The 27,959-nt window shown below is 34.7% G+C and overlaps 1 protein-coding gene across 1 annotated transcript in view; it reads right to left on the bottom strand.

Annotated features, from left to right (window-relative positions):
* The window catches only part of LEMD3 (LEM domain containing 3), a 64,144-nt gene that overhangs the window by 26,346 nt on the left and 9,839 nt on the right, over window positions 1-27,959 (bottom strand). The window contains exons 2-4 of the mRNA XM_027594865.2: window positions 10,165-10,202; window positions 6,444-6,510; window positions 4,185-4,252 (exon numbers count right to left, since the gene is read on the bottom strand). Of these exons, the coding sequence (XP_027450666.2) occupies window positions 4,185-4,252; window positions 6,444-6,510; window positions 10,165-10,202 (173 nt within the window). The remainder of the gene's footprint in view (window positions 1-4,184; window positions 4,253-6,443; window positions 6,511-10,164; window positions 10,203-27,959) is intronic.

The raw sequence follows: 27,959 nt of genomic DNA on the forward strand, positions 1-27,959 counted from the left end.
GGGAGCAAGAGATTACAAGCTCCTGAAAAAAGAAACCTGCAAAACCTTTTTCGGTGGGAATTTGTACCCACAAATCCAAAGAAGATGCATCCACAGGAAAGGTTTGAGAGAACCCCAGAATCTCTATCTGAAGTCATTGGTGAAGGTCTTCCCCTGCACAAAGGCAGTCTCAAAAGGCTGGGAGATATGGCTGTGTCTTCAAATGCACAGATCCTGACAAAGTAACGAGGCACATGAAGGAAACAATAACACTGGGCCCAACTAAAGGAGCAAAATAAATCTACAAAAACTGACCCTAAAGGAACTAAGGTACATTAATTACCTGATAAAAACTTCAAAATAACTGTCATAAAGATGCTCAACAAGCCCAGGAAAACAACACATGAATGAGAATATCAATAAAGAGAAAAAAATAAAAACAACAAATTGTGGAGCTTAAGAATATAATAACTAAATTGAAAAATTCCCTAGATGGGTTCATAGCAAACTTAATCAAGCAGTAGAAAGAATCAAGGTACTCAAAGAGAAATCAATTGAACTTATCCAGAGGAAAAAAAAGAAAAAACAATGAAGAAAAGTGTGGGAAGCTTAAGGGTCTTATGGGACATTACCACTCAGACCAATATATGCATTATGGAAGTCCCAAAAGGAAAAGAGAGAAAAGAGCAAAAAAAGGCAGAAAACTTCCCAAATCTGGGGAAAGAAATGGAGATTCAGATTCAAGAAGCCCAAAAGCTTTTTATGGGATATAGCAAAAGTAGTACTAAGAGGGAAGTTTATAGTGATAAGCAGCTACATTAAAAAAGAAGATGGATCTCAAATAAACAACCTCAAGGAACTAGAAAAAGAATAAAGTCCAAAGTTAACAAAAGGAAATATTAGAGTAAAAATAAATAAAACAGAGAATAGAAAAAAGAAGAGTTGGTTTTTTGAAAAGATCAGCAAAACTGAAAAGCCTCGAAAGAAAAAGAAAGAAAACTCAAAATCAGAAAGAAAAGAGAAGATATTAAGTCTGATGTTACAGAAATACAAACGATCATAAGAGACTACTACGAACAATTAATTGCCAACAAAGTGGATAACCTAGAGAAAAAATAAATTCCTAGAAATACATAACCTACCAAGACTGAATCACAAAGAAACAGAAACTCTGAACAAATCTATAACTGGTTAGGATTGAATCAGTAATCAAAAACCTCTCAAACAAGAAGAACCCAGGACTCAGTGGCTTCACTGGAGAATTCTACCAAACATCACTAATCCTTCTCAACTTCTTCCAAAAAATTGAAGAGAAGGGAACACTCTTTCACACTAATTTTATGAGGTCAACATCATTCTGATGGCAAAGCCAAACAAAAACACTATAAGAAATGAAATACAAATCAATGTCCTTGATGAATACAGATGCTAAAAATCCTCAACAAAAGTTAGCAAACAGAATTCAACAGCACATTAAGAGGACCATACATCTTAAATCATATCAAGTAGGATTTACTCCTGGAATTCAAGGATGGTCCAACATACAAAAAACCAGTCAGTAGGATACAAATTAACAGAATGAGGATAAAAATCACATGTTCATCTCAACAGATGCGGAAAAAGCATTTGACAAAATCAATACTTCTGGGCGCCTGGGTGGTGGCTCAGTTGGTTGGGCGACTGCCTTCAGCTCAGGTCATGATCCTGGAGTCCCGGGATCGAGTCCCACATCGGGCTCCCTGCTCGGCAGGGAGTCTGCTTCTCCCTCTGACCCTCTTCCCTCTCGTGCTCTCTCTCTCTCATTCTCTCTCTCTCAAATAAATAAATAAAAATCTTTAAAAAAAAAATTTATAAAAAAAAAACAAAATCAATACTTCTTTGTGATTAGAAACACGCAACAAAGTAGGAATAGAAGCAAATTACCTCAATACAATAAAGGCCACGTATGAAAAGCTCACAGCTAATATCATACTCAACAGTGAAAAACTAACAAAGTTTTTCCCTGGAAAATAGGAACAAGGCCAGGGTAAGGATGTCCACTGTTGTCATTTCCATTCAATACACAGTACTGGAAATCCTAGCTAGAGCAATTAGGTAAGATGAGGGAATAAAAGCATCCAAATTGGAAAGAAAAAAGAAAAATTATCTGTTTGCCGATGACATCTTATACCCTACAGATTACACATACACACACACAGACACATTCTCTCTGTCTCTCACTCACACAAAACTGTTAGAACTAATAAGCAAATTCAGCAAAGCTGCAGGATAAAAAAATAAGCATACAAAAAAGAGTTGCATTTTTATACACTAAAAATGAACACTCAGAAAAGGAAACTAAGAAAATCCCATTTATAATAGCATCAAAAAGAATACTTATAGAAAACTTTACTAAGGAAGTAAAAGACTTGTACACAGAAAACTACAAAACACTGCTAAAAGAAATTCAAGACACAAATAAATGGAAAGGCATCCCATGCTTATGGATTAAAAGACTTAATATTGTTAAAATGTCCATGCTAACCAAAGCGTTCTGTAGATTCAATGCAATCCCTATCAAAATCCCAACTGCATTTTCTCAGAAATTGAAAAATCAATCCTAAAATTTATATGGAGCCACAAAGGATTAGCCAAATAGACAAAACAGTTTTGGGCAAGAAGAACAAAGGTGGAGGCCTCACATTTCCAGACTTCAAAGCATATTACAAAGCTATAGTAATCAGAGCAGTATGGTACTGGCATAAATGCAGACATACAGACCAATGAAAGAAAATAAAGAAATTAACTCACACATAATACAATCGACTTATCTTCAACAAGGGTGCTAAGAACACACAATGGGAAAAGGACTGTCTCTTCAAAAACTGATGTTGAGAACACTGGATTTCCTCATGCAAATGAATGAAATTGGACCCTTATCTTACACTATACACAAAAATCAACTCAAAACAGATTAAAGACTTAAACCTAAGACATGAAAAGATAAAACTCCTAGAGGAAAAGCTTTATAACACTGGTCTTGGCAATGATTTTTGGGTTATGGCACAAAGCACAGGCAACAAAAACAACAGACAAGTGAAACTACATCAAACTAAACTGCTTCTGCAAACAAAGGAAAGAATCAACAGAGTGAAATGGCAACCTACAGAATGAGGGAAAATATTTGCAAGCCATATCCAAAATAAAGAAGGGACTTCTAGAACTCAATAACAAAATCAAATAATCTGATTAAAAATGGGTTAAGTACTTGAATAAACATTTCTCCAAAGAAGACAAACAAATGTCTGATAGGCATAAGAAAAGATGCTCAACATCACTAATCACCAGGGAAATGCAAATCAAAACTACAGTGAGATATCACCTTACACGGGTGAGGACGGCCATTATTAAAAAAACAAAACAAAAAAGCAAGTGTTTTTGAGGAAGTGGAGAAAAAGGGACCCTTGGCAACTGTCGGTGGGAATGTAAAACAGTATAACCACTATGGAAACCCGCATGGACGTTCCTCAAAAAATTAAAGCTATCATATGCAATTCCACTTCTAGGTATTTACCCAAAAGAACTGAAAACAGGATCTAAAGGATATTTGCACTCCATGTTCACTGCAGCATTACTCACAATAGTGGAAACAACATAAACAACTATCTACAGATCAATGGATAAACATAACGTGGTGGGTGGGTGGGTGTGTGCGCGCGTGCGTATGTCATATTATTCAGCCTTAAAAAAGAAAAAAAAATCCTGCCCTCTTAACACCTAACACTGGTCCACCTTAATCTTCTGTACCCTTCCTTTCATATAGTATTTCCTAAAAGATTACATACAGTGGTTTAGAAAATTCATCTGCAAATTCTCTTAGTACCCTGAGATGACATTAATCTGGAATGGAAGATTTAAAATAAATGACAGTGGTTAGATGCTTACTTGCTCTCTTACATGCTACTTACCTATCTCAATTTCTTTCACACCAATGTTGTTTGTACCCTTTCCAAATTAATTCTATGAGAGAATGTTCTAAAACGAACTAAAACAAAACATGTTGAGTAATTCTGCTTTCTGTATCTGCTCACACTACACCAAACAACAGGCCCAAGCGTGTAACAGTACAATTAAAGAAATCAAATCCGTGGTACTTTTGTATAAGCTGTAATAATTTATATAAACTTTAAGAATATAGCTATCAAAATTCTAATTGTACTGCTTACTTTTAAATATGCAGCTGCCTCTTGGACAGAAAGTGTTCTCTGACTAGAACTGCCACATTCATGATCTCCTGGAAAGATTAGCATATTATTAATTTTGAATCAATACTATGTTAAAGAGAAGAAAATAAACATGATTAATTGAAATATTTTCAAATTACACAATTATAGGTTATATTATTCAATAAAGAAAGAAGATAAACACTATTTAATTTCCTATAAAAAATCCAGTAGGTAATATAAACAAACAATTATCTTTACATAAACCACAGTCTTTAAATGCATTTCTAAATAGTCCAGATAGGAACATGTCTTCTATTTCCAACTAAATCGTTGCCCAGAGTAGGAACCATGTCACACTGATGCCTAGCCACAGATCTTGGCACACAGAAGGCCCTCCAGAGATTCACTGTTTTTCAAGGGGGGGAATTCATTGTGGTAACTTACACATCTATTACTAAAGCTAATAATTCAAGGATTCAAATAAGTTTGAATTAAATTGTACATTCTGTGTATAAAGATACTGGCTATGCCTATCTTTAGCAAGGTGTGCGCATGCCTTAAAAATTATTATAACACAGATCAACAGGGAAATTAGATAGAAACTTCTAGCTATGATCTAGTTTCTACAAAGAAATGCAGTACATCCAAAACCACATTTTCCCTTTCTTGTAACTATTTATAAGAGAATCCAAAGCCTTTTCTTTCAGGTTATCTGTGGTTATTAGAAATCAATTTCCTTAAACTGAACTTCAATTGTAAGTTCTTCCTGCCTTGTTTCTCTTCAAATGATTTTTTTTTTAACATGAAAGTATAATAGTTAAATTCCTTGGCAAATTTTTCTATTATAAAAGTAGCCATATTCCTTTTATCAGCCTTGTGCAAGTAGTCAGATTTTAATGGTCATAGTCATAAAAAAGGAAGAAATACCTATTAAATAAACAAGTAAGTCTTCAAACTTTATAATGCATTCTCCAACATTCAGTTTCCACAAATCTACAGCAGAGGTCGGCAAACCACGGCCTATAGCCAAATTGGCCCTACCACTGATTTTTTTATAAATGAAGTTTTATTCGAACACAGCCATACTCATTCATTTACGTATCATCTATGGCTGCTTTCATGCTATAATGGCAGAATTTATTAACTCTGACAGAAACAAGTCTAGTACACAAAGCCCAAAAAACTTACTATCTGATCCCTTCACAGAAAAAAGTTTGCTGACCCCTGCTCTAGAGGAAGGAATCTGTATCTTTTAAAAGTACCCCAGATTATGCTGATCTAGCACACTGCATAAAACAATGCTGTAGAGACAGCTATAGAAGTCTGTGACAGCAACATTAGGTATTCCTAGCGAGAGTATATACTTAACCGATTTCTGGGTACTACAGCATACCAAATAAATGTCATTACCTTGCAGTATATGAATATGACAGTCAGTCAATGTAAAGAAGGCCTTTAGCGATATACACAGAATTATGAGCATAAAAAAACTGACCAGAGTTAAAGATGCCCCCTGCCCAAAAAAACAAAGACTGATATGAGGATGGGGAACTATAAGGATCCTAAATGCCTCCATTCAACCAAAAAGCTTCCATATTTACCTTCTACCAGTATTCTGATTTCCACAAAAGGATGTGCTACATACAAAAGTTTAGAAAACTACATTCTTCTTTTCTGTAACTTCTTTAACAAGAAGAAAATCCAAAATCTCTTCTTTTAGATTATATGTGAAATTAAGAATAAAAAAAGCTAAGGTAATAAGCAGATAAGCTGCTACTACAGCTTATAGATGTTAAAAGGCTTACTAAGAGCAGAATATGAAGAAAATGCAAAGAATCAGTAGAAAAAATTCTAGAATATATTTACTTTATCCCAGGAAATGATACCTAATCAACTAGCAAAGGAAAATCTACACTTTTATATTTAATCTAGGGTTTTAGTTAATTTACTGCTTACCCAAATCCAACTGATATGTAAGCTTTCAAAATTTCTTGTTACTATTAATGCAATAAGGAAATCTGATTGACTTTAGAATGATATATATTTCATCTAATACATATGGGCAGGCAGGAAAAAGGCCTTGACTAAATATATCTATAAAAATAAAAACTACTCTGTATAGGTAACAAAAATTTCTAAAGAGAAAATCTGCAAACATAACACAAGACTTGGGAAAACTCCTTCTACTGATACAGCATGCTACATATACAAATTAATTTTCAAAACACTTTTAGACACTATGAATGTTAAAACAATTACCTGCAAGCTGTGTCAATCGATCATGAAGCTTGTATAAAGTGTTCATCATAAGATTTTTCTTACTTCCCTAAAATTAAAAGAAATTATAAAATATCCGATTCAAAAACATGTACCAAATCTTACTAAAAAAAAAAAAAAAAAAACAGTAAATAATTTAAAATCAAAGAAGCTACATAATCCGAAGACAAATTCACATTTAAGCAATGGCTACCATGTTTTTTAAAAAACCTTAATCTAAGAATCTAAATCATCACTCTAAACATTTTACTTTCTTGAGGATTGACTGGGAAATTGGCACTAAGGTTAGTGCTAAAAAAAAGGTCTTCTGTACAACAAACTCCCCCAACCGCCAAAGCAATGCTCCCAATCCTCCTTTACACAATGCATACTTATACATATTGTTCTTATGAGACTTTAAGGCTGCCCTTCATGTTTTGTCTTAATCTGATTCAACCACATAATAAGGGAATGAGTATTGACACTTTGATCCTCAACCTCTCCTAGGTCCCCAAAGTGGTCTTCTATAAATTTATGAACCATTAAAGCAAAACAAACATTTAATGAGTATCTAGTAATAGGAGCTAAGAACTATTCTCAGCAAAGCAAGAGGCCCAGTAAACAAGATGGTTCCTGCTCTCAAGGGCAAAAAACATACTTAAGTGCTAGAGCTGCAAACAAAATATAATGTAAATACAGAAAAGAGAGGTAAGGGAAGATCCATTTATGGAAGAGAGAATATTTGAGTTGGACTTCACAAGAAGAGAACTGACTAGTATTATAGGCAGAAGAAACAGCATGAGCAAAGGCATAAAGGCACTGGTTATGTTTCTTACATAAACAGTCACCTACTTTGATTCAGCACACTACTGGAAAAATAGTTTAGAATCAACTGCTAGGAACCAAGACAGAGAGTTTGACTTCATTCTAAAAATTTAGGAGGAGGAAAATAAAACAGACTTGTGCATCAGGAATAGTACTCTGAACATAAGAAAGAAAACCAGAGAGGAGACCATTGCAATGTCTAAGCTCCCTGCCAAATAGTTGAAGGCAATGAGACCCACAATTTCAGAGCAATCACAATTAAGATGGACCAACACAAGCAATGGAGGAGTGTAAGTTAGGAGAGGAGGTAAGCTTATCACACTATTTGGAATTAATTCATGATTCACTGAGGGAGCTGTATCTTTATTATTTCCATTCTTCCTGATGTGTCAAACAAAACAGAAATACTGGATAAAAATGACTGGGATATAAAAAGTTGGGAAATTAACATTTATATGTCTAATGACATGCAACTTCATCCCTTTATTTTCATGCTGTTAAAGGCTCCACTACCCAAACCACCAGAGTCCGTGGTTTTACGGGAGATGGCTGATAGAGATCAAGTGACATTCTTTCAGCTGACTACTTGCCTTCCAACACTTAGCTTTGTTTCCCCCCCAACACTATCTCAAGCAGATTCTGAATCAAGCCAGACCTTCTCTTCGTGTAAGCTTAAAAATCCAAACTGTAAGCATCAAACATCAAAAAGTAACTGCTGGGGCTGAAAGCCAGATTCTGAAAGCCATGCATTTGTGATATATGAAACCACAAAATCATTTTTAATAAATATGTTCAATATAATAGGATGAGAAAGAGTTCTGTAAAGCTTGTGGACTCGATACATAAAAGCAAGGTAAATCTGATTAAGCTTTGGGATTAAAGTAGCTAAGAGTTTTGAAAGTTTATTTCCTCCCTTATCTGGAAAAGAGACCGATTTCCTTTTCTTTCATATGTCCTGATCACGCCCATTCCCACTCCCCTTTCAAAAACAAAACTAAATCCAAAAATTTGATACCTGTGCACTGTGATTACATCTCTAATGAATATCAGAGGCCTGGGAATAAACTTCATCTTTTGACTCACAGATATTAACACTGGACTAGATTAAGTAGAAAAAAATAACAAAATCCAATCAGATGTAACTGAATACCATAAGACAATAAACATACACATTGTTACATTCCCACATAGAGAATTTAAGCACCCAAAAAGCTAAACCATAATTTTCTCAAAAATTATTTTTCCAATGCAAAATATTATTCCAAAATAATTTATTCAAAATGACCATCTATATATTACAAAAGTCTCAACTGCATGATCAACTAAATTATGATATAAATAGTTTTTATGTAATATATTATTAATGTGATCAATTTTGAGGAAGAAAAAGAAAGGCTTTGGTTCAATTACCTTTAGCACCATTATGCTAAACTAGAAATAAATCTGAAAAACATGTAAATCAAATTTTAAACTTACATTCTTATAGAAATTATATTGACTAATAGTTTCATTACAGTCTTCTAATCTGACTGCTTTTCCAATTGTCTCCTAACATTCAGCTTGAAAGGTGTCTCACGCTGGCTTTCCTAATCACCCTGAAAACAAGTTTAAAGATCTACAAATAAATCCATACTTAAAGTAAGCTTTCAAGTAACCTTTCATTAAACAAAAATGATTTTATACTATAATTTGAAATAGCTACCTTTCAACTGTATTTTGGTAAGGTCCAGATTTTCTTTTAGTAAGGCATACCATTCTCTGAAGCAAAGTTCTCGTTCTTGGGTGGATAAAAATCAAACTGTAGGGCAACTCTCGCAAATTCTCTCATACGTTGTCACCTTTAAATAGTTCCCTCTTCTATTCTCAGCCAATTTTCTCAAGGAAATTTTCAACTGTTTATATTAAGTCTCTCGTTAAATGATAATAATGGATTTTAAACACTTAGCATGGTGCCTGGCACAGAATAAGCACTTAATATAAGTGAACTGCCATTATCTACATTACAATTATTACTATTATTTAGGGGCTCAGAACTTCAGTTTCTCCCATGGGGAAAACTGTATAGAAGAAAATAAGGTCTTGTATTTCCAATGTGCAATGAGTATACTGTATGGATTTAAATGATGATGCCAACAGCAACATTATACTTAATATCATACTGATAAAATCAACTTTTTTTAAAACAAGTATCACAACAGAATATCATTAAACACAGTCAATACAAAATCCCACTCTAACAATCTAAAGTAATATTCTATGGATTTGATTACACATTATTACATATCCTTTAAGCACAACAAATAATGTTTTCTATACAGGTCTGTATTACTGTCAATTCCTATGGTAAATTAGTAACTAATTGTGCATTATAATATAAGCTCCAATACCTTAATCTTTGAAGTGCCTATATTGATGGTAAGTGAAAAATATTTTCAGGTGAGTAAAATTTAGGTTAAAATTAGTATTATAGATCCTTTAAATAAAAAGAAAAGGAATCATAAATAGGTAGCCTTTCTTTCTAAATCCTTTGCCTTCCTGATGGCTGAATAGGTATGCCTATGAAGAAAAGATCCAGAGAGACAAGGTGAGGGCAAAGAGGACAAAAATTGTCAGAATATCCAGCAACTTAAACAGGCATAAAGGTTAAGACCTGATCCCCAGATAACATGCCAATACCATTTCACTTGGCAGTTGATTTTCACCTTAAAGTGATAAGCAATTCAGCTCTTAGGAGAAAAATTTGTTTCAGATTTAATTATATTATCATTAAAGAACACTCAAAATAAGAAAACTGTTTCAGCTTAAAAGAACTTGTAAAGTTAGTTTTTAGTTGACAGTCATCCTAGTATTTTATCATATAAAACGAGACAAAATATCAGTATTATGATCTTCTACTTACTTGTATTTTTCCAAATGTTTCATCAAAGGGTTTTTTTACTATCAAGGAAAGAAAAAAAGAGAACTATTAGCATCATTTGAGGATGAGAATGAGAATCCCCCTAAACAAGCCCTCTGAAATGCCAGCATGTACTCTGCTAAAACTGAATGTAAACATGCAAACAAAGTATAAACAAACTGATGATAACAAAGGTTAGGGTAGTAATTTTTGAGACTTACTATATTTACCATTCTTATTCTGAATCTGTGGTTTTCTCTATTAATAACTGAGAGCGGTGCTCTGGTGTCTGAGTTCAAGTCCCAGGTCCATCACTTACTAGCAACATGACCGTAAACTAACATCTACTTAGCTACCCTAAGTTGTAGTCTCCTCTCCTATAAAGGAAGGATGTAACAATGATACCTACCTTATACAGTTGTAACGATTACATGAGATAAACCATAAAAAATGTTTGGCTTAGTGTCAAGCACTTAATACATATTACCTATTACTGTTACTGACTACAATGCTTCTACCAAACTTGCATTCTCCTCAAAATAAGAGATTAAAAGCAGTTACTACTTAAGGAAATCTACAAGATTTTTAAAACTAAATTCTTTCAAAATTCTGACTTCTAATAATTAAAAAAAAAAACTTCCTACTTATTGCTAACATCTGGAAAAGTGGCAAGAAACAAATATACAGATCAAAGTAGCTAAGAATTGTCTCAATATTAAATAATTTTGTATTGCCAATATATATTATAAAAAGGATTTAGCACTTCCCATCTAACTTCCCTACACCCAACTCCCCTAAAAAAGATACAAACAAGTTTATGGCTAAACATGTAGTATCTCTCATATTTAGAATCTCCTCCTTATCATCTATTTGAAAATTACATGCAAAAATATTCAGAGCTTTCAGATACCTGGATATCTATAATCCAGGTCACAACTAAGACTAACTGAGCCTACAAAGTGGTTCACACTGACCAGGTTTCTTTTCTGAGGTGCTTTTCTATTTTTATTTGAGAAAACAGGAAGCCCCATAGGAACCAGGAACTGCCTGATTCTAAGAAAGTTTCATGTGTGAGACCAGTTTAACAGGGTACAAAAAAAAGCAAGGAAAAATGTATCCTGCGATCATCTAAAGGGATTTCGCTAATGGATTTTTAGACATTTTTCTAGAGTAACAGGGTTTAAATGCTGGAAAAGAAAAATTTTTGAATGATAGAAGATCAAAAGTACTTAGTAGGGGACTAGGAAGAAGAAAAAATACAGCTTAAATGTTATGAATCACAACAGGCTTGTACTAAAGATAACTTTTATTAACATTAACTTTTATTAATGTAAAATTTGAACAATTTAAAATAAAGCTGTATTTAGTTCAATATACTACAGAAAATGACTTGTCAATCTATTTAAAATAAACTGGTCACACAATACCAGAAGAACAAGTATTTTATTTGCTCTTTATAAGAATAACTAAAAAATATTAAAACATGCAATTCTAAAAAACAGGTTTTAATGTCTATGAAGAAAAGCCATGATAGCCTTAATTTTTTGACAGTATACAAAATCATTTTTTGTCAGGAATATTAAATGGAAAACTAACTCTTCAAGTATCTCTAAGAAAGTATTACCACAGATTGTGGATGTTCTCCCACTAGTCTGTCCTACAGTGAATTTCTCACGACAGGGACCATGTGTCACTCATATTTGTATGCCTGGAGCCAAGCATAGTACTATACATATAGTTAGTGCTCAAAAAGTTCTGGTTGTGCTATCTAGGTTAAATCCACACTTCTTTATTCTACCCCATGTGTTAACACTGCAGAAGGCTGAGAAGGGTACGTTCAAAGCAACTGGGAAGGGAAGGGGACAGGATAACAGAAAGCTATAGAGCAGAACAATTATTCTGCTGAAAGAATTGCTCTGCCCTTTGTATCCTTCTAGATTTCTGCCTCTTGTCTAACGGGCTGAGATACCCAATAGTGTATCTCAAACGCCAGTAATATACTTTCCATCCTACACACCTTATGTTAAAAAAAACTGTTCCCTAATTTCCTATGACAACCACCAGCATCTCACAGCATAACTAATTGGCTACAAAATCACAAAAAATAAAAGGACATAATGAAACATGTGCGATGAATAAAAAGTTAAAAGGACTTTATTACGAATTACAAAATATTTGAATACATCAAAATGTATAGTATAGATTCATGGCAATATTGTGCAAATAACTAATTTCATTGTGTGGACTGTACCTAAGCACTTGTCTTCAAAGCATTTTGTTCATAGTATTATACAGTTTCTTTTTCCTTGTTGATTTGTCTCCTCGTTCAGCATTGCGCTTTTTCTTTTTACGCTAAAATATCTTCCTTCATTAAGAGAGGTATCAGTTCATAAATACTAGGATGCATATTTGTAAATAAGCTTCGTATTGTGTTGCGAAAGCCTTTTATGGCGTTGTTTCTTCTTGGCATATTGTCACATATCTGCTGATAGACATTCCAAAGTTTATGGGAAACATGGATTCAAAACTCTGCACCACTGTGTAGACCATGATGAGGGCTGGCTAAGATTTAGATAACATAAAAATGGGACTACTGAGTCAATGGAGAAATGAAACTAAACTGTCAAACCAAACTGTCAACCAGTTATTTATCTTTTATGGCAAAATTACCTTATTATCAAAATGCTCGCTACAAAGATGCTTATAGCAAAACTACTTAGAACCACAGCTGTCACCTATTAAATTAACAGACCTATTGAGTTAACAAGTAGCCTTGAGATTAAGTTTTATAAAGGAAACTCCATCTAAAAACGGCAATTCTAAAAAAAACAAAAGCCCTCATTTCTAAAAGCAGCATCTTTTTTCTAAAGATTTTTTATTTTTAAGTGATCTCTACACCCAAAGTGGGGCTTTAAACTCACAACCCCAAGATCAAGAGTCTTATACTCAACCGAATGAGCCAGTCACGCACCCCTAAAAGCAGCATCTTTATACATCTAATTTTTCTTCCCCAAATCGCTTCAGTATTTCAAACACCACATGCCAGTGTCTTTTATTTCATCCAAACTGCCTACAATATTTAATGGAAACCACACATACTGCCACCCCTAGTGAAAATATTCTCCCCACCCCACCCCACCCCCGCCGCCAATTGGGCATTTATAGAGAAGAAACCATCTTCCGAAAGCATCCCACAGCAAAAAAGTGCCACCTCATGTACAAGCCTCTTTTCTAGGCATGGACCTAAGAGTAAATTATAGTTCTTATCCCTCATCCTAAAGCAACAATAATGCCACACTGATATTTCAAACCTTCCTCCTCTGTCCCCTAATCAGCACAACTGTGAAGCTATTTCAGACCTAGTACTGTCCTCCTTTATATCCTACACCCCCAAGAGTTTCTCTTAACTGTTTTTTCCTCAAAACCTCCTGGTTTCACCATTTCTCCTTCAATTTTCTTGTTCAGATTATGTCAAACCTCAAATATACCAAACTTTTCTTTGTAAATGTCCTTCATATTTTGACTTCTCTTCCCTTTAAGCTACCCTAATGACTGTAAAAATCAAATTGCTAAAAACGTTTCTTTAATTATACTACTAGATCCCTCAAAATCATCAAATGATTTCCCATCAGATTTTTCTTCCAGGAAGTAATTCTAACCTTGTGATACTCTACGTACTTAAGACACACAGTTACTCTCCTTCTCCAAATCTCTCTTTCACATCAATTCCAAAAATGTTAATAGTTTTACTGATCCTTTGTTAACTTTTTTTCATTCTCTACACTGAGATCAAATTCATTAGCCATGGGCGCCTGGGTGGCTCAGATGGTTAAGCATCTGCCTTCGGCTCAGGTCATGATCCCAGGGTCCTGGGATCGAGTCCCGCATCAGGCTCCCTGCTCCTTGGGAGCCTGCTTCTCCCTCTGCTTCTCTCTCCCTCTCTCTCCCTCTGTCTCTCATGAATAAATAAAATATTTAAAAAAAAAAAAAAATTCATTAGCCATTATGAATGCCCAGATAAAAAGGAAAAAATGAAGTGTATCAACCTACAAATGTATTCACAAATATATGTTTAATGTTGATCAAATAAATTGCTATTTTCCTCAGAGAGGCTCAATTTTGGTCACTCAATGGCAGTAAAAAGAAGAAAAGCCTGTGGTGCCCAAAGTCATTTCACAATTCAAAAAAAAAAAAGCTTTTCATTTAATAATTACTGAGTACTTTGTGCTAGGCACTGGAAATGTGACAGTAAATAAAATTTTAAAAACTCCTTTCCTCAAGGAGCTTAGGTCAGAAGAGACAAGGTACAAATACATTTTAAAAATATACAGTATGGCAAATGGTTCTAAGAGCTTTGGAGGTAAAACAGCAGGAAAGGTGCTTGACGTGAGGGAGGAAAGCAGTATTAAGACGGTCAGAGAAGGCCATACTAAGAAGACTGCATTTGAAGAGAAACCTGAAGGAACATAGGTAACAAGCCATGTGGATACCAGAAAGAAGACTTTTACAGACCGAAAGAACAAGAAGTATACAGGCTTTGAAGTGGTAGCATGCTTGCCATATTATTCCTGGAAATGTAACAGAGTGGAAGGGCAAATAGCAAGAAATGAAGTCAAACCAGTAAGATTATTTAAAGGAGTCAGTAGGTACAGATAATGCAGGGACCTTGGAGACTCTTAATATATTACTCTGAGCAAGAAATCTCACAGAATTCATTTTATTCAGCTTATGCTTTAAAAAAGAAAAGCCCATATAATAAGGCTTCGGGCCAGTCTCTCAATTAAGCATTTAGAAAATAAATGATCTGCTGTTCATGACTCAGGAAAACTGAGGAAACAGCACATTCAGGGTGCTTTCCTCCTGCTTTCTTGAGAAAACGGACTCCAATTTCAGTCAGCCTCGACATTCTTCTGTTCTGAATACATGAAACTATCATCAATTATCAATCAGTATACAAAATATTCTGCCAGGAGGAACTGAATAGACATTTTTCGGTACATGAATAGGTGCTCAACATCACTAATCATCAGGAAATGCAAATTAAAATCACAGTGAGATATCACCTCATTCACCTGTTAGAATGGCTACCTTCAAAAAGATGAGGTAACAAGTATGGGTGAAGGTAGAGAGAAAAGAGAATTCTTGCGCACTGTTGGTGGGATGTAACTGATGCAGCTACTTTGGAAAACAGTACGGAGGTTCCCCCCAAAATTAAAGAGAACCACTGTTTAATCCAGCTAATCCCACTTCTGGGTATATATAACCAAAGGAAATGAAAACAGGATCTTGAGGAGATATCTGCACCCCCATGTTCACTACAGCATTCTTCACGACAGCCAAGATATGCAAACAACCTAACTGTCCATCAATGGATTAATGGATAAAGAAGATGCAGAGTGTGTGTGTGTGTGTGTACACGCACGATGGAATATTACTCAGCCAGGAGAAAGAAGGAAATCCTGCCACTTGTGACATGGATGGATCTTCACAGCATTATGCTAAGTGAAATCAAGGCTGACAGACCAAGACAAATACTATATTATATCATTTATATGTGGAATCCAAAAAAGCCAAACCCAGAAAAGTAGAATGGTGGTTACCAGGGGCTGGGCAGTGGGAGAAACAGGGAACTACTAAGGATATAAATTTCCAGTTACAAGATTAACAAGTTCTGGGGATCTAATGCATAGCATGTTGATTATAGCTAATAATACTGAAAGTTGCTAAGAGAGTAGACCTTAAAAGTTCTCAACACACAAAAAAAACTGGTAATTATGTGACAGGATGGAGGTGTTAGCTAATGCTATGGTAGTAATCATTTTTGCAATACATAAATGCATCAAATCAACACACTGTATACCTTAAACTTACATACTGTTATATGTCAATTACATTTCAATAAAGCCAAAAAAAAAGTTCTGCCAAGAAGACACTGAGCCTTCAATCCTTTTGGTCTTCTTCAAGCCTGAATGTTTTTCCTTCTTCATTCTATCTTCAAGGTCCTGCATGCAGCTCTGCTACAGTTATGAAGAATGCCTGACCACTGCAGCTCATTGTGACCTTCCCCTTCTCAGAAGCTCTAACTTATAATTTAACTATTTGTTGTTTGTTTCCTCCCCCAACAAGACTGCAAAATCTCTACCTATCTCAATGCCTTGCAGATATTTGATGCTAAATATATACTGAATGAATAGCAGCTTGAAGGCATACTGCAGTCTCCTAGAATGACAGCTTCACCAATGCCAAAGGGTTACCATAATCTTGATTACTCTACAGCCTTTTCCTTAGAATAAAAAGGAAATTATATTTATTAACTCTTGGTAGATTCCAGGAATACTGATGCCATGTACTCAGGAGGTAACTTTTACCACTATTTTAAAGCAGGTATTACTTCCATTTTTATGGACAGAAAAACAGATGCATGATGAGGTTAGGCTGCTTCCTTGCAGGAAACAGTTTTAAAAGCTGGGATTCAATCCTACCCCTGACTACAAAGCCTACATTCTTTTCATTATATAAAAAACAACTACAGAAAAGAAAATATTTGTTCTATTTAGTTTAAGGAAAGCATTCTTCTCTAGAAATGGAATTATTAAACTCTAATCTCCTTGTGATGTAATGCATGAAAAAAAGGCCCAAAATGAGGATAAGGAAAAGACACCACTGTTGGAGAATACACTGTTATCTCTTAGATATGGAAAACTCTTCAAAACCAAGTTCTCTAATTGCAGTCCAGGCAAAGATTTTCCGTGATATATCAAAATATAAAGTGACCCATGACCACCAGGGACAGCACTGGTCACTCCCCTTCTCTCTGCTGCCATGCAATTTGTTCATAAGATTACTATAAAACTTATCAAAAGGCATCAGTTTAAAAAAAAAGTCATAATTTTCTGATTTAGTACTACATCTAAACAACAATTTTGCTTCACCTTTCAACAAAAGATATTCATAAACATATATCAAGTACCTACCATGTGCCAGACAGAGATTAGTTAGTTGTAGGAGATTAAAAATGAAAATATATAAACCTTGTCCTCAAAAAGGTCAATCTGGAGAGCGGTAACTGTAGACATGCACTTTCAAAGTCAGTCTCGCATGATTTTTTTTTTTAAAGATTTTTTTATTTGACAGAGACACAGTGAGAGAGGGAACACAAACAAGGGGAGTAGGAGAGGGAGAAGCAGGGCTCCGGTGGAGCAGGGAGCCTGATGAGGGGCTCAATCCCAGGACTCTGGGATCACAACCAGAGCCGAAGGCAGACGCTTAATGACTGAGCCACCCAGGTGCCCCCAGTCTCTCATAATCTTAAAACTCTATGACCTTAAGGCTAGGTTTTAGTCTTTGGAAACGTCAAGTCATCTAGGCACGGTGAAATTCAGCTACCTAAATGACCAATTATCTCTGAGTTGTACTCTTTGTAAACATACATTCAAGTTCTCAAATCCCATATTATACCTTTAGTGGCTTAAACAGAGCATAATTATATGTGAAGAAATGGGGCGTAGGGGGCAAATATTTCCAACAGCTGCAGAACACTGCACCTGTGTGTGTGGCAAACACTTCCGCATTTCACCATCAGCCAGACTGATCTAAAAATGGACAGGGTTAACAAGGCAGCACATTCTTTTGCAACACAGTCCATTGCCCATTTGTTCTCTGAACGTTCTCCAATTGTTTCATAGCTCTATTAAATATACAGTCATTCTAAAAGGAACAGTTTACGTCAAGTATACTTAATAAATTACTATGAATACTGATATTAAATCAGCAATCAAAACAAAGTTTTGACAAAAACTGGCTACTACAAAACTTGCCTAAGGTAAACTCTTGTACCACCCTTGCTCTACCCATAAATAACTTTTCCATTTTAACCCACCTATCTGGATTTACAGAGTGAAGAAAAGAAGGAGGGCAAAACCTCAAAAGCTTCTCTACTTCTCAGATCCTATAGGAATCTCAACTTTTCACCTGCCCTGTTTTAAGAAAGGCAACAATGTGTGCTAGTTCAAAAAAAGCTATTCTTAATAAATAACAGACGTACACCATGATTTTATAAAAGCAAAGGGGCTTTAAATGTGGTAATGATAGTATTAAGAATAAAATAAAAACTAGGGGCGCCTGGGTGGCTCAGTCGTTAAGCGTCTGCCTTTGGCTCAGGTCATGATCCCAGGGTCCTGGGATCAAGCCCCCGCATCTCCCACTCCCCCTGCATGTGTTCCCTCTCTCGCTCTGTCTCTCTCTGTCAAAAAAATAAAGAAAATCTTTAAAAAATAATCTTTTTTAAAAAAAAGAAAATAAAAACTAAAATAATGTGTCCAACAAAGTAAAAGATCAAAACATAATTAAGTTGACAATAGACTTATTATTTGTTTGGTTCTTATTTTTCATCTCTGTATGATAAAGAACAATTATGGTCTCTTTCAACTTTGTCATTACTTGAAAATCTCCTATTTGCTCACCATAAAAATGAAGATATCATGGGGGGGGAAGATAACAGACTGTAAATGAGATTTCTTGTCTTTATCCAAGCACCAATTTCACATTATAATTGTACCCCAAGTTTGGGATCTCTGTAACAAAAGCCATAAGAAAGACTTCTAACCACAGACTGTTCACCAAGTATTTATTGATCATATTCTATAAACCATGTTATGAGAACACAGTGCTTAAAGACTTAGTGGAGATAAACGAGTAGCTATGATATATAATATAAATCAAGTGCTTCAGGAATTCAGAAAGGGATAAATAATTTCTGCCTAAAATATTTTTGAGCCTTAAAAACAAAAGTAACAAAATGGCATCAACTACTGGAAAATGCAACAATGACGAACCTCAAAAATATGCTGAGTGAAAAAAAGCCTCACAAAAGAGTATTCTATAAATCCACTTATATGAAGTTTTAGAAGAACCAAAGCTAATCTATGGTGAAAAAATCAGAACAGTGATTAAGACTATTGATACGGCATGAGGAAATTTTTGGAGGTGAAGGCAATGTTCTGTACCTGTAGGGATTTAAGTTGCACAGCTGGATGCATTTGTCAAAATTCATCTGACGGTACATTAAATATTGCTACATCTGACTGTATATAAATTTTAGCAAAAACAAACAAACCACGACCCTCACTCTAGTTAATAATATGCATGACATAGGTAAAGATTAAGCATCCTAATGTTTTCAACTTACTCTGAAGTACATTTTTTAAAAAGACAGAATGATGGATGGACAGGTAAGATATATAATAGGATATAGGATAAGAAATATATAGAAGATATATAATAAAGCAAATACAGAAAATGTTAACTGTAGAGTTTAGGTGTGGGTATATGAGTGCTCACAGCACAATTCTTTCAATTTCCTATTTCAAATTTTTCATTATAAAATGCTGGAGGAGAAAAGTATTAAAAAATGTTTGTTGATGATGCAAAAATCCTAAAAGAGAATCGGTAAAAGATCACTTCAATACCTAGAATACATTAGATAAAATCCCTAATTTTAAATAATGTACAAGAAAAAACATTTTCTTCCTCCCAATTCAATCTAAATTCTTAACAAATCGAAAACCTGAAAAAGAAAACTTCCTCTTCCTTTGCAAAAAAACTAAAAAAGTTACTGTAATGCAAAGGGGGTTTTTTTGGTTTTGCTTTGTTTCAGAAAGACCTGGCTGATTTAGTCTTATTTTTCAAATTTCATATAATTTACATTTACAAATAAGATTTTAAATTATCTTTTGTACTAAAATAATGTCAGAAACTTGGCATACAGAAAAACAGCCATAGGAGCTGGTGTCTAGTAAAAGTAAATGTTTCATAAATATTCAAAATTATTTTCTAATATGCTTCACTATTGAGTTGGAAGTAATTCATAGACCAGGGATTTTAAGACTGACTTTAAAATAAATTCATTACTAAATTTGAAAGCTAGATGACTAGCAAATCAAGAAAACATCAAAATACTTCACATTTAAGAGACTTTAATTCTAGTTGTTCCTTCCCAAAATGAATTCTGATATCTTAATAGAGAATCCGTAACTCGAGATTTGACAGAATTATCGATTACTGAATCTAATAACTAAAACTGAAGTTCCCATTCAAAAAACATGTTTAATCCAAGAGAAGACTTCTGCACTTTAAGAAAATTCCAAAACTTATTCTAAGACAAAATATAAAGTTAATAATGAATCTCTCCCCACCCCAACACATACAGGCTTAATGGCTAAGTTAAGTCTTAATGGCTCAAAACTTCAGAGGGAAACAATTAGGCTGCTGTCTCCACCTAATTTTGTCAGCTAAAAGGCACTCCTGTAGTTTGCCAATGTTGAGAGGAAAGGTAGTATAACACATTCAAATAAACACAAAGCAATATATCTAAATTATAGAAGCTTCATCCTATTATACTGTACAAGGTCCAAAAGTTTGAGTGATCTGCTTTTTCAGTACTTTCACAGATCTCTTCTTAAAAACCCTTTTTGCACATATGCCATTAAGAATTACGCTACTGCATGGTGACAAGTGAATAGAAAAATAAAAGCAAGTCAACCCACAAAGGTTAGATACAAACCTATAAATAATACCAAGCATCTGTGCAACAGATAACTTGGCACCCAAACGAATTTATGCTAATGCAATACTGTAATTTATTAAACATGGTGACAGCTCACTGTATTAAGAGATTTTAAACATTAACTGTTACACACTAGAGACTGTCTCTGACACTTCCTCAAGGTTTACACTGCCAAGAATAAAGTATTATAACAAGGTCTGTTCTGAAAGAATATTGCTAAATGAGAATCTGGAGATCCAAAAGCGATCTGTGAGACACTGTACAACCTATCCCCAGTGCAATCCAATAAGGCAACATGCATTTCCCATACAATTAAACACAAGAGGTCTTCTCTTCTACTTAGTAACACTCTCAATCACAATGTACTGTGTTCAACACTGTAAATGACTAGAGATAATTTTGTGTCACACAAAGACAACATGCAGATAAAAAAACTGGAGAGAGAAAAGCTACAGTGCAATAAGGTGAATAGTACTAAAAAAATGTAAATGATAGTTCTCATTGCATTTTCCTAAGAGGGACAAGAAGTATAGCTCTCTTAAAAGGGAAAAGGGCATTATATGTATAAACAAAGCAGAGAGACTGAAGTATGATCAAAACAAACATATAAACTGAATTTGGAGCCTAAAAGGAAATCCCCACCATTGGCTTTATAACCAATGGCTTAAAAATTACATCTTGAAAAAAAAAATTACATCTTGACTTATAGCTCTGGAAAAAAACCAAATAGAAATGAAAAGTCGCTTGGGAAATAGAGGTATTTAAATATGTCATCATTAAGTCAAAAACAAAACCATTGGATAAAACAAAATGTAAGCAGTTATGACATGTGGTAAACTAGGCTAAATATGACATTTTGTTGTTGGATATAATATACAGAACTTTAAGAATAAACTCATGCTTCCATATGAACACAGTGGACAGAAAATACAACATACACTGGGATCATATCAGATTTTTCACCTAACATCTAACTTCTTAGATGAATAAAAAGTATCTCTTCACACTGAAAGGCAGTGGGGTAAAACGAAAAAAAGAAAAAAAAAATCACCGGAGCAAGGAATGTTAGCTCCAACATTTATGACTTGTGATCTTGGGCATTCTAGTAATCTAATGTAAAATGGGATGTTTTGTGACTATGCATAGAGATACTGAGGGAGTAGGAGGGAGATTAATAAATCTGAGTTTTTTCTCCTTTTCTCAATCCTAACATGAAATAAACAGTACTCAGGTTACAAAATATCACAGTATGTCACTACTCCATTCCTCATTTATCTCTGCCCTGGAGCTAGTGGGAAGAAAGGACAGAGTTCTCAGAAAATCTGTGAGTTTGGAGGAGACAAAATGGAAGACCCCAAGGCAAAGCTCCCTGCCAAAAATTTTTATAATGCCTGAATTTTTTACTAATTGCCAAAATTTTCATTTATCAGAGATAGAATCTAAGTTAATAAAGATCTTGTATTTAAAGTACAATCACCTTGAGAAGACTAGACTTTTACTTAATGTTAGCCAGTCACAGTCATTTGAACATTACAACTGATCCCCTGACATTTATTATGAATGTCTTAAAAACAAATTCTAAAATAACCAGTATGTTTTCCTTACAACATGCTTTAAAAGCAATGGTTCTCCGTTTTTGAAGTAAAAGGACCTCTTCATTTTCATCAAGACAGATCCCCACAATACTATTCTTAGTATTCACGTACCAAGAAAACATGACAAAATGCTACCATGAATAATTTTTTGTATTCTAACCACAGCAATACTGATATACAGTTGCAAAGAATACACAATGCGGGGGAGGCAAATAATTTGTTAGGTCCTCACTTTGTAACAGGTACAGCACCCAAACGTTCTCAGCCCGTGTAAGTTAAGAACTACCGACATAAAATCTAAATGAGAAATGTAGGCAACCCAACTACTATACATACAAATATGCAAGATGATTTAGAGAGGCGGAGCCAAGTTCTGATTCCACACTTACTCAATCCTCACTAAAGATAATCATATTATCAAATTTTATCATAAAATCATGATTTTTATTATCAGAATTCTACAATATTATGAATTTAATCAGATGGTTTTCCCTACCATTTGGCCAAAAGTAACTGAATTAAGGGAATAAAAGGAGTTGAAATTTGATAAAGGAGAGGCTATGTAAAAGAGGGATGCAGTATAGGACAACGGTTAGAGGATGAGCTTTCAAAAATACTGCTAGGGTTCAACCAACAACCCGATTCAATTAGCTCCCCTCTCTGACCTAGAACCTTGGACAAAGTGAGTAACCTAATCCTCCATTACAGCCCTCGCTTGTAAAATGTTAAAAATGCTTAAGAAGACTAAATGTTTATATTTGCTAAGCAACCAATAAATGGACCTACTCTTTTATTATAGGGCGTTATGCTTAGTGAAATAAGTCACAAAAAGACAAACACTCTATGATCTCACGTATATGTGGAATCTAAAAAAACCAAACTCACAGGTATAAAGAACATACTGGTGGTTGCCAGAGACAGGGATGGGGTGGTGGATGCCTGGGTGATTCAGCTGGTTAACCGTCCGACTCTTGATTTCAGCTCAGGTCATGATCTCAGCTCAGGGTTGTGAGATGAGTGCTGGGTGGTGGAGTCAGCCTGCTTAAGATTCTCTCTCCCATGATGTAATGTATGGTAATTAATATAACATAAAAAAAAAAGATTCTCTCTCCCCCTCTCCATCCAACCCTCCCCCCCTACTCCCTCTCTTAAAAAAAAAAAAAGTAGGTAAAGGTGGTCAAAAGGTACAAACTTCCAGTTATAAGAAGAGTAAGTCCTGGGGATGTAATGTACAGCATGGTGACTACAGTTAACTTCACTTTCATATCTGAAAGTTGCCGAGACATTAGATCCAAAAACTTCTCATCACAAGAAAAATAACAACGTGTGGCAATGAATGTTAACTAAATTTACTGCGGTAATCATTTTGTGATATATACATATATCAAATTATTACGCTGTACAACTAAAACTAATATATAATGTTACATGCCGATTATCTCTCAATTTAAAAAAAAAGATTTGAAGTATTGAGCACTTGGATGTTTGGTCAAGATTATAGCAAAACAGCAGGAAGCTTAGGCCAGTATAAGAACAAGAATTAAAAGATGAAAAAGTATGACAGATGTTGGAGAGGATGGGGAGAAAGGGGAATCCTCCTACACTGTTGGTGGGAATGCAAGCTGGTGCAGCCACTCTGGAAAACAGTATGGAGGTTCCTCAAGAAGTTGAAAATAGAACTACACTATGACCCAGCAATTGCACTACTAGATATTCACCCCAAAGATACAAATGTAGTGATCTGAAGGGGCACATGCACCCCACTGTTTATAGCAGCAATGTCCACAATAGCCAAACTATCGAAAGAGCCCAGATGTCCATCAGCAGATGAATGGATAAAAAAAAATGTATATATACACACACACACACACATATATATATATATGCATACACACACACAATGGAATACTACTCAGCCTTCAAAAAAAATGAAACCTCGCCCTTTGCAACAACATGGAAGGAACTAGAGGGTATTATGCTAAGCGAAATAAGTCAATCAGAGAAAGATAATTATATGATTTCACTCATAGGTGGAATTTAAGAAACAAAACAGAGGATCATAGGGGAAGAGAGGGAAAAATAAAACAAGACAAAATCAGAGAGGGAGACAAACCATACGAGACTCTTAATCATAGGAAACAAACTAAAGGTTGCTGGAGAGGAGAGGGGGGAGGGGAGGTGGGGTTACTGGGTGACAGACATTAAGGAGGGCACGTGATGTCATGAACACTGGGTATTATATAAGACTGATTAATCACTGAACTCTACCTCTGAAACTAATAATACACTACATGTTAATTAACTGAATTTACATTTTTCTTAAAAAAGTATAAGAAAACATAAAAAGTCAAAAATAAATTTGCTTCCTCATCCAACTCCCAGAGAAGACAAGCCACTGCACTGAGGACCCAAAAGTTAAACCAATGCTTTATCAGTGCTAAAATAGGATACAATTTTAAATAGACTTCTATGGGCTAGCCTGGGAGCTTAAGCTTAAAAAACAGTGTAAACATTTCCAAATTCAAACAACCATCTTACATATGATCTGGAAGACAACCCATTCAAAAATTAAGGACTGCCCATTTTTCCTTTTGGAAGCAAACAGCTTGACTTTGAGAGTAAACATTCTCTAGTAATCTCAATGTAATTCAAAGAATTTATTCAAATTCATTAAGGACATGTTAAGTATAAACCTACCCTGAAATAGCACCTTGTAAAAGAATTGAGATAATTTTTACAATTCAAAGAGCATGATGAACAAGAGCATCCCAAAATCTTTCTCAAAAGGCAAAATACTGAAACCCTTAAAATTTTTCTTATGCCAACAAAACTTTATTAGTCATTCTGTTTTCATTTTTCTAAACAGGAGCTAACTTTCCCCTTATCGCCTGGGATGGTCATGTGACAGAATCAAAAGGCCATCCCTCCCTCCTACATGTCTAGTTTGAAAAGCTGTACAAAGCAGTTTACAATAGGAAATGGTGAGAAGAAATTATAGGAATATTCCCAATAAGAAATGAGTGAGAATTTAGGGGACATCACTTCTACTTTAAGCTAAGAAGTCCTTTATACCACTTTATATCTTTATACCATCAAGCATGGCCATTTATCCAGGGCAGGTAGGTAAGAGATTTAGTTCTGCCACTGCTCAGCTATTTCTAATTCACTGTAGTAACTTACAATTTAATTACTCCATTATTTGTATTATATTTCTATTAGACAGCTCTGGTCTAAACAAATCATATCTTTGATACAGTTTCAAATGGGAAATGGGATGAAAATTTCATTATGTGCTTCATATCAATTATCTAGGAGACTGAGATCCTAATGCACTTTAAATTCCTTATGATTTAAGTAGCATGATTTTAATATCCTGCTTATCGAATTCATTTTATTTTATGCTCCCCAATCTCTCGATTACCCCATTCAGTCTAAGCCTATTCACAGGGACGCACCTTATCTTCCCACTTCTGTAATAACAGCACTTGTGGTAGCTTACAAACTCGCTGAAGAACAACATGTGAAAGGCCATCCTTCTCTACCAGCTGCACACGTTGTCTGTTCTTCAGATAATGTTAACAGAAGCTTACTCTAAAGACCCATCAACATTCCCAAGAAATGTTTTTGTCTCAAATTCACTACTACATTTTGCATTAAGGCAACATATCCCATCTCTGACTCTCCTGTCAGTGAGTCAACCTTCCAGTGGTCAACAAGAGTAAAATCTAATTTCAAATTGTGCTTCATTACCTATTAAATTAACATAACTGCAAAAATAAGAACATTCCTTTTCAGCACCCAGAAATAAAGCACTAATGAGGTAATATAAAAAGATGACTCCTTTTATCTGCTCAGAAGGCTTGAGAGTAAGGCTGAAAGATACTGATGAGGATTATAAATTTAAGGGACTCTTCTATTACTTATTACCATCACTGACAAGATAATGTCATACACACTGCTGACTATGTGTTGTTTAAGTAGACTACTGTAGCTGGGAAATTCTAACTTAATGTATTAAAAATAGTTATGTATCACTTCAAATTTCTCCAAAGCATTTCCACAGACATTATCACATTAGTTTCCTACAAAAGTCAGTGGCTGGAAGTTGATTTTATTATTCCCTAATTTGACAGATGTAAAAGCCAAGGACCAGAGGTTATAAGTGACTTAACTGCCCAAATAAAGTTAGTAGGTGAGAAAAGATGCATGAAAAAAAAATCTGCTGCCTAGTGGTTAAGACTGTGGACCCTGAAATCAGATCATGGGTTCAAATGGCTAGTTCCAAAACTTAGTAGCTATGGGATACTGGACAAGTCACTTGTAACCACATTCTATCTACATTTCAGTTTTCTCAGATAATATTAGTAGTTCCCCTCATAAAAACTAAGATAATTGCCCATACATAGAAAATTCTCAATAAATCCTTTCATAATTTAAGGCTTTAGAATTTGAAAGAAGGAACATTTGGAGATGACATGTTTTAAAAACAGGACTTTTTGTCATAAGCATAAGAATACTTCTAGAACATCTTGAACTATAATCATAACACTTCATATTGATGACATTTTCATTTTTGGCAAATTCATTCTTCATGTCTCCTTTTTTACTTTTTAAAATATTTCTAAAAATCTGCAAGAAATGAAACTTTTTTTTTTTTTTAGAGTACACATTGTGGTAAACTTTATCATAGGGCATATTCAAATTTGCAGAAATTAATTTTTCATGTTATGTTTCCTAAGCCACAACAAACAAATCTTAAACAGTATTGCATGGTAACCAAATCTCAATTCTGGGGGATAGCTAGTGCATAAATATTTAGGAGAAAGAAGAGAATGCCACCATAACGTAGGAGAAAGGGAGGCAGTGTATGTATCTGGGGGAAGAGCTTCACTCCTATAGTTCTAGAAAGTATATACTCATCTTCTGATATTATGTGGCACATAGTAGGTGCTCGATAAGTAATTTGTAAGTGGGTGAATGGATGAATGAATAGGAGAAACTTAATTTTGCTTCAAGTGAACTAAATCAAACAAGAAAGCATCTGTGACACCATGGGAGGTACCCTTATAAACCTACAAAGTCATTAATCAGGCTGACCAAGAGTCTAAGCCAGAGCCCAGGGACTAGAATAAACAGTTATTCGAAGATTTTCCCCCCTCTCCTAATTAATTTCAATGACCCTCTGTATATGGAGGTTTAAAAAAGTATATCTAGGTGAATTCCTATAGAGCTTCCTTTATCAAGTATAAAGTACTTTGAGGAATTTGCCACAATCAGCAAATTCCTTTTGTACACATATACATATAAAAGGTTATTTCTAATTGCAAAACAATATTAATGTTCTGCTGTGTTAAAATGTTCAATGCTCCTAAAGCACTTTTTCCTATTCATGTCACATTCAAGGCGGGAAGCAATTGTTGGTGCATATTTATCACTCAATTAGTTCAGGACAGCTGAACTAAACTCTTGCATAGCTTTGCACCCAAGCCTTGTTTCTAAATGTTAGCTTGCAGTTTGGTATCATTGTAAGCAAAAAACTGTGGCCATTGAGCAATAAATCTGCTACCCAGACAAAAACGTAGTATAATTTTAAATCTATACCTCTAGAACTAAAAAAAAATTAAGACACCACAAAAGTA

The sequence above is a fragment of the Zalophus californianus genome, chromosome 9 (assembly GCF_009762305.2).
Source record: "Zalophus californianus isolate mZalCal1 chromosome 9, mZalCal1.pri.v2, whole genome shotgun sequence".
Taxonomy (NCBI): Eukaryota; Metazoa; Chordata; class Mammalia; order Carnivora; family Otariidae; genus Zalophus; species Zalophus californianus.